At 43.6% G+C, this 8,304-nt stretch overlaps 1 protein-coding gene across 1 annotated transcript; it reads right to left on the bottom strand.

Annotated features, from left to right (window-relative positions):
* Positions 1 to 1,372: 1,372 nt before the first annotated feature.
* Positions 1,373 to 7,313, bottom strand: LOC127764180 (probable polygalacturonase). Its single transcript, XM_052289015.1, has 8 exons — positions 6,641 to 7,313; positions 6,044 to 6,164; positions 5,322 to 5,570; positions 5,028 to 5,181; positions 3,661 to 4,837; positions 3,228 to 3,287; positions 2,659 to 3,057; positions 1,373 to 1,775 (listed from the first exon to the last, which is right to left on the bottom strand). The coding sequence occupies exons 1-5, from the start codon at positions 7,097 to 7,099 to the stop codon at positions 4,312 to 4,314; spliced, it is 1,509 nt and encodes a 502-aa protein (XP_052144975.1). The 5' UTR covers positions 7,100 to 7,313; the 3' UTR covers positions 1,373 to 1,775; positions 2,659 to 3,057; positions 3,228 to 3,287; positions 3,661 to 4,311.
* Positions 7,314 to 8,304: the final 991 nt, after the last annotated feature.

Genomic DNA, 8,304 nt, shown 5'->3' with positions numbered 1-8,304 from the left:
TGGCGGATGGCAGCACGGCACCGGCGACGGTCGTGCCAGCGTCCGCTCCCCGCGCCCCTCCACGACCTCCTCGCCGACTTCCTCTCTCTCCACCACCGTTGCAGCCGTCGTCGTTGACCATGTCCGCGGTGGACCCACCGCCATCGCCGTCGTCGACCTCATCTGCGCGGGAGAGCTCGGGAGTCGCCGCCGCCATGGCTGTCCTCGTCGTGGTCATCGACGAGCCGCACTGCCTCCGCCCAGATCTGGCGAGGAGGGCCGCTCGTCGTTGCTACCGATGGAGGAGGCGTCGACCCTCGAGCTCCGCCGCCATTGGCCCCAAGCTTTGTCACTGGTGCTGCCGACGCCCATCTCCTCTCTCCACACAACCATCCTCGCCAGCAGCAGCGCACCCTCCGCGACCTCCCTGTGAGCGTCCTCGGCGGCGGCGGCGGCCTCGCTCACGACCGTCCTCGGTGGTAGCGGCTACGCCCGCGCCCGCCTTCACGGCCATCCTCGGCAGTAGCTATGCCCCCTTCCCGACCTCCCCGCGAGCGTCCTCGCCGGCGGCGGCTACGCTCGCGCCCGTCTCCGTGACCGTCCTCGGCGGTGGCCATGCCCCTCCGCGACCGTGCTCGTCGGCGGCGGCTGCAGCTGCACCCTCTCCCCGCGCTTGCGACTGTCCTCGCCAGCGGCAGCCTCGTTCTTGCTAATCGCCTTCTCCCCATGCAGACGTGAGAGAGAGAGAGAGAGGAGGATGACGTCGTGAGAGAGGAGGATGGAAATAGTGACAGGAGTGGCATGGTTCTCATTTTAAAAATTTGCAGTGGTATCTAGCCGATAACGCGAATATGTGTGGCATTTTTTTGATTTGCCACATTTGCAGTGGCATGGATCCAATTAACCCTTTGTTAAAAGATAAAAGGATTGTAGTCCTAAAGGGAACACATGTCAATCACCTCTACCATCCAACTCTTTTTTAAGAAAAAAAATGATAGTGTGGGGCTAGATGGTCCATATATCAGTACTTTCTCTGTTTCACGATGTAAGACTTTCTAGCATTGGCTATATTCATTTAGATGTTAATGAATCTAGACATATGCATGTGTTTAGATTCATTCACATCTATATGTATGTGTGCAATGGTAGAAAGTCTTACACTGTGAAACAGATGGAATAACAAATATGTCTAAATTAATACGTGATATATAAAAAAATTATGGTAATAGCGGGTTAATGATCTGTTGCAACGCATATGCAATATGCTAGTGACTACCAAAATTTAAACAAACACTACATATGTAAGGTCAAATTATTGTATCACATATTAGCTCACAACAAACACTACATATGTAAGGTCAAATTCGGTCCATGGATGAACAAAGAAATCCAATGTCAAATGCTCTCACTTTTTCAGTTTGTTTATTTTTCTCGAGTTATAAATCAAATTCAATCTTACATGATAATCTATGTTGACTAGCTTTTTAAGAGTATTTTTTTTTCTTAGCTACTAGAAAGTATGAAAGGAAGTGCTATCAAGGTTCTGGGGAGCTGTTTATCATGCAATATGAATGCATGGTCACTACCTGGTTGATCACATAACTGTAACACGGAGTCACGTACTGTTATTAAGAGTAGTCCTCGTCCCTTGTGAATTTGGATTGTGAATTTGGAGGTACAGCTTGGAGAATTCTTCTGACTTTTGACGGGTCAATCCTCATGTAAGAGTTGTCAACTTGTCACCGTCACCGTCTGATCATGAGATCTCACGAACGTCCACTTGCAAAGTTACTTGCCTTGAATGGGAAAAGGCCGTGTTTAGTTGTTTTGGCAAAAAAAAAACCTAGCATTTAAAGTATTAAACGTAGACTAATAACAAAACAAATTACAGATTCCACATGTAAACAGCGAGACGAATCTATTTAGCCTAATTAATCCGTCCTTAGCAAATGTTTACTGTAACACCACATTGTCAAATCATGGCGTAATTAGGCTTAAAAGATTCGTCTCGTAATTTACATGCAAACTGTGCAATTGGTTTTTTTCATCTACATTTAATACTCCATACATGTGTATAAATATTTGATGTGACAGAAAAGTTGTAAGGTTGAAAGGAACTAAACACAGCCAAAAATAATGTGCCATTCTCTCTCTTTGCAGGATATGATGCCACTGCGAGCATATGGAACATTTTTTGCAAACACAAGGAAACATGGTAGAAGGGATATGTTTAAGGCATTTTATAAGGAATTTATGAAAACTGAACTAAATTCTGTGAAAACCGTAGAAATCCATATGTTTTATGGAGAGCTCGCTCCAAGTTTGGCGTCCTGGCATGGCAATAAAACGTGTGCGTGTAACGAACGGAAAGGCGAAATTTTTCATGAATAATTATGGCACACAAGAAATGTATAGTCTTGGGTTTACTATCTTGAGCCTCCTTAGCTTTATATATAGTTAATTATTAGACAAGTGCCATAAATTTCCTGAGAGTGACACTTAGCTAACACACCTGACAGTCTTGAGACAAAGAACCGAAGGATCTCATTAAGAAAAACAGGAAAATAAAAGAAAGGGATTTGCACGGCACGCGTTTGGATAGACTATAAAATTGTACCTTTTTCTATGGACCACGAGCACACATGCAATGAACAAGCAGCACAATGCGTACAAACCTACCTCACAGAAGCTTCTCTTCTACCTCTTGGCTTCGCTGATCGATCAAGCTTGTGTTAATTGCAAACAATGTGATGGTCCTGCTTATAAATCATGGTACAACCGATTAATATGAAGATCCACCTGGGAGCATGATCACCTTTTGTCTTGTGGAAGAAAACAATTTGCTTCATTGTTCCTTCGGAAGCTCAGAAAAGTCAGCTGACACATTCAGATATCAGACAACTCGTTTCTTAAAGTGAATAGTCCTGTTACAGGTCTTTCCAATGAGTTTGATACGGGAAAGCAAAAGAAATTACGTGTGGTCTGACCTCACAGGTGAACGTGATTCACAACTGCTTGATCATGGTGCAGTGTTTGATCCAAATGGTTTTGAACCATGGAAATTTTTTTTCCCAGAAGCTGCAAAAACAGTGCAAATAGGGTAAGTGAAAGTGATGTTTACAGAACAGTGGTGACATCTCTCTAAGATTTAAGAAACCTTTATGTTGACATTGCAAGTACGTAAACCATTATTATTGTAACTAATGGACTAAGTGTTGTTTGTTAAACATATATAGCAATGAACTCACTTTTTAGTTTTCAAGCATTGGTTCTGAACTTCTAGTTGATTCCGTTGACAAGTCTACAGGCTGCAGAAACCAGCAGTGGCAGTACAATGATCAGCACGGCAACAGCGATAAGAGAATAAGAATAAGAGCACATGTTTGTAAATTTATGTGGTTGTTGATGTGTGGGATCCAATAACAGCGATAGCCATGAAGGACCTTATCTGTTTGTACTACAAAGATTGGCATATCCCCAGCTATCTGAATCCCTGACTCTGACAGTTACTTGCTACACAATACCTATCAATCTCTCAGAACCACAAAAACATCTAGTAATATCTATCCATGGTGCTCCTCTTTCACAAATTGATAAAGATGTGTAGTACTTGTTAAGAACAGAACGAATCGGGAACAAGAGTGGCCATAAGTAGATAGAATGATGGTATGGGTGACTTACACTTGGCTCAGGCTGAGAGCAGGAAAGATTTGGTTCCCTGTCCTCAGAAAAGAAAGTTCACCACTTCCTCAAGCTCTGTCCAACCTTGCTTCATGATTGATCTCTTGTTCACAGCTTTCACTCCTGAACTCCTTGTCATGTAACCATGCAGCTTCCACTGTAAAAAGGAAACTTGAAAGATAAATTTATAAAGTATGGTAGTAAATAAAAATGTAACTTAAACACACTTTACTTTCCAGCCGTCTAGCTCCACCAAGAGTCCAGGTCTGAGGGAGGTGAAAGTGAAAAAAGAAAAAGAGAGCAAAGGTACAAAAACTTTTGCCAAAATTCATACCACTCTGACAATTGACATCATCAAGCACCGATAAAACAATAATTAACATCTTTTACTTTCAGTTGGGCAGGGATGGTGAATGGCCAAGTGTATTTCTAAGATTGCAAGGTTGTATTACATGTTTGGCAGCAAGAACAAAATGCTGGTGGACAGATGAAATGAGAGATACAATTAGCCACTGCATTCAAACCTATGAAGAGGTGAATCTCCTATTTATATACAGTTCTAATCTCAAAAAACACAGAAAGACTAAAAGAACAAAAATGAGAATGGGAATGCCACCCATGTTCTGCTGTTAGCCTTAGCCACCTATATCATCATATGTCATAATCAACTTCCGTGCTGTTTACCATTGCTGCACGCTTAACAAGCTGCCCTTGCTCATTGTAGAGATCCAAATTCTCGCATGGTTTTGGAAACACTGACCCGATGACACGCCCCTCAATGAAGGAACACTGGAAAATATGTTTCTTCTTGTAGCTGATGCCGATAGACATGTCCTGAAAGCTGATGTCCTTGATGGGAATGTCACTGCTGCCATGAGCACGGACTGGCACCCGGACACCTTGCCCATGTATTTCCTTGAATGATATGTTTGTGATGTCTGGAAAGGCATCCCGGTCATACCCATCATCAGCGTGCTCATTGTAGTCAACCTTTATCACAATACCAGCACGGACATTGTCGAAGGTTATGTTGCGATAGGAGATATCGCGGATGTAGCCCCCTCTTCCTATGGCAGTCTTTATTCTCAAACCTCGCCGTGACTCCCAAATGCGGACATCCTCCACTGTAACATTTGCAATCCCACCAGACATCTCACTGCCAATTGAAATTCCAGCACTGCACACACCAAGACAACTGTTGTAAACCTTACCTGTAATACTCTATATTCAATTCAAAAGAACTTAAAAGTTAATCCTAATTTAATAGTTTCTTTCTCATACCATTTTATCTTGAGCAGGATTTGAAAAAGATATGCAAAGAAATATTTTAGATGAAGCAATGCAGCCAAAAATGACTCAACTGTTACCTGACCAATGAACGAGCCATTACATTGCGTATCACAATGTTACGAGATGGGCGCCCATATGCAATCCCATATTGATCCCACCCACTCTTTACCGCTATGGCATCATCACCAACTGAAATGTAGCAATTCTCAATAAGCACATCCTGACAAGAATCTGCATACAGCTATATGTCAGCATCACCAAATAAAAAAAATGACTGTCATTGATAACAGAAACAAACCTAGATGGTATAACAAGAAGCTCAAATTATGCAGGATGATTGGAAATTACTGAAGAAAGGTTCGTATGATTACCTGGATCTATGCCATCTGTGTTTGGAGCACTAGAAATAGGAGCTAAGATAGTAACATTAGAAACAGTTATATTCGTGCAATCATATGGGTGGAAGTGCCAGAAAGGTGAATTCTTCAATGTTATATTTGCAACAATAATGTCCTTGGACCACATCAGCTGCAAAAGAGGAGGTCTTGTATTATTCAGTATCCTTCTGCGATGCTTCATCCACCAAACTTCACCCTGTCCATTTATGCTACCGTTGTGTCCTATTCAACAGAGAAAAAATAGGGAGCATGTGAAAGTTAAATAACTATCATCCAGTGAAGAACTGATACAGAAACACCAAATGCTCTATTAGTGCAAGGATGAGAACCAAATGCATACTGGAATCTCTATAGTACAAGTGTTTCCATTACAGTGGACTTGCATATTATACTTAGCAAAGTATCAGTAAGGAACACAACAACAAGAGAATAAGAGTGTTTTAACTTTTTATTTATTTTTTACATGAGCAGGTAGTGCGATTATGCATACTGAAAGAAAGTTCATTCAGACCAGGGGATAAAAATGGGTAAAACAGTTGTTTTATGTCACCATAACATACTGCCAAGTAGGAGAAGTTTCCATCATTAAATTGCTTAAAATTCACACCATGCACTTCTGTCACTGATGTTGCTTAATTCACAATTCTACGACTACATCATTAGGTGGTGTAGTTTATTCAGAGAACACTTCAAACCTGTAATGACTACATCTTTCAAATTTTGTCCATGAATGAGACTTCCAAAGCGAGGTCCTTTCCTCTCCCTGCCATACCCATAAGACGGCAATGCAGGCATGAGCGGCCAATACCTCTCGTCCTGCCATGGAAACATAAGGAATCGGTACACCTGTCAATCAATATATGCAGCTCTGCGCATGCATCTGAGATATCACAGCATGTTTTCAAAGACCTTAATTAGATAAATTATACAACCAGGACAGAATTAGCAGATAGGTGAAAACTAGATCATCCAATTTCCACCCTTTTCCAAATTTCAATAACATTGATATCACTTGAGACTTCAGTCTCAGCAACACATAAGACAGAAACAAATTATCCATTCATACCATTGATTTCTTTAGCCATGAAGCCAATAAGCAAACTCACTTTTATTCAGCTATATGCTTACCCGATCAAAACCACTCAAAAGAACTAATTTTTGAACTTCACGAAAAGACTATGAATGCATTGCAAAATTAACAGCATCACTCCAGTTCTATTCTACGGCGTGAGGTACGAGGTATCTTTCTTTTTCCTTTTTTTTTTTTGCGGGGAAGGTATGAGGTATCTCACCGGAATGCCAAGGATTTCTGAGCCCTCGGCAAGAAACAGCGTCATGTGGCTGGTCAGGTTGAACGGCGCGGTGAGCCATCGGCCGGGAGGCACATTGAGCTGCCCTCCGCCACGCTCCGCGAGCGCCGCGATGGCCTTGACGGCGCGCTCGAACGCCTCGGTGTTCACCGCCCGCCCGTCCCCGACGCCGCCAAAATCCGTCAGTTCGTACGCCTTGGGGCGCAGCAGCGGCGCCGGGCGCGACGGCGGCGGCGGCGGCGCCGACCGCAGCCTGAGGAACCCGCCGCCCCTGCCGCCGCCGCCGACCGATACCTTGGCGCTCTGCCACAGGAACACCAGCGTGAACCCGACGACCCACGCGGCGGCGAGCAGCGTCTTGTTGGCCGCGAGGAACGCGGCCACGCTCCGCCGCTGGCCGTGGGGGTGGAGCCTCCCGCCGCCGCCGGACGTCTCCACCATTGCGCTGTCCCCGATGCCGGAGGCGAGACCTCCCGATCTAGGGCACGGCGCGCGGCGAGGCTCAGATCGATCGGTAGGGCAGGACGCGGCGAGCTCGGATTCCGCGGATTGGGGCCGAGGCAAGGGGCGCAGGGTCGGGGATTTCCGCCATTGGAAGAGTTGGTGGTGGGGTTTATAAGTGGAGGGAGCCTTTCGAGTGAAGTGGAAGCGAGAAAGATGTGGGCTTTTTGCGGTGCAGTTGAGGGGAAGAAGATGATGAGAATTACCACACTGCCATCACGTCACGTGGGCTGCTTCGTGCCGTAGGATTTAGATCGGACGGTGCGTATTTTATCTCCTCGGAGGATGTTTAACTACTTACCCACAGGAGTCCAGAATCCACATAATTTAGAATTTTACAGAGGGAGTTTTTCTGCAATTTCCTTATGAAATCATGCGATAATAGTGAGCCATTTTAGGATATGTTTTTTTTCCAAATATAAATTAACCAAGATGTTCAGCCGGCCTCCTTTTTCTCCATAAAAATATTGTAGTGTGGAAGAGAAAATCGAAAGGCAGGAACTTTAGTCGTGCCTTTTCTTTCTCTTTGCCTTGTCAATGGGCAACCCAGTCATCCTGTTCTTGTTATACTCCACTTTCCACAAAGCTGATGCAAAAGACATATATATTCTTCTTTTTCTCCCCCTTATGCTAGCTACTACTTCCGTCCACGAATACAAGTATGTGCGAGTTGTTTAGCAAATATTAAGATTTAGAATAAAATACTTTGGTATTCCTCGTTAAAGAAAATATGGTCAATAGTAGGAGGGTGGTAAGATAAAAAAAAGAGAGAGAAATGATTAATAAAACAAGTCGTTTATGAAATATTTATATTACAGACCGATATATCTTAAGATTGACGAAGTACACTTTCCACTTAAAGATTATTAGCGATCAATGTGAGCAACTGTGTCAAGTCTAGGACTTGAATCCAGATGAATTGGTTTTACAAAAAAATCATTTATATTTATGGATAAATTTCACACGCTTTGTATACTTATATTTACAAAGAGGGAGTAATAATCAGCTAGATTGGCCGCTGGCTGTTAGCTAGGACTAACACACACTATCTATACCCATACTCTTCTCCAGTAGTACATATCATGAGGCGATGGTTAGGTGCGGTAGCTGGTGATGAGCAGCGTCACCAATTCTTCCTGGAAGCC

Source organism: Oryza glaberrima, chromosome 2 (assembly GCF_000147395.1).
Source record: "Oryza glaberrima chromosome 2, OglaRS2, whole genome shotgun sequence".
Classification (NCBI taxonomy): domain Eukaryota; kingdom Viridiplantae; phylum Streptophyta; class Magnoliopsida; order Poales; family Poaceae; genus Oryza; species Oryza glaberrima.
Note: the sequence above shows the minus strand (reverse complement) of the source record. Positions and strands in the feature narration are given on the sequence as shown.

What these genes read in the sequence shown, in the direction of transcription:
- LOC127764180 (XM_052289015.1), bottom strand. Translation starts at nt 7,099, where the DNA reads ATGGTGGAGACGTCCGGCGGCGGCGGGAGGCTCCACCCCCACGGCCAG. An exon ending in CACAGATGGCATAGATCCAG is followed by an intron (nt 5,182 to 5,321) that starts GTAATCATACGA and finishes AGCTGTATGCAG; the next exon opens with ATTCTTGTCAGGATGTGCTT. An exon ending in ATGGCTCGTTCATTGGTCAG is followed by an intron (nt 4,838 to 5,027) that starts GTAACAGTTGAG and finishes TGGTGTGTGCAG; the next exon opens with TGCTGGAATTTCAATTGGCA.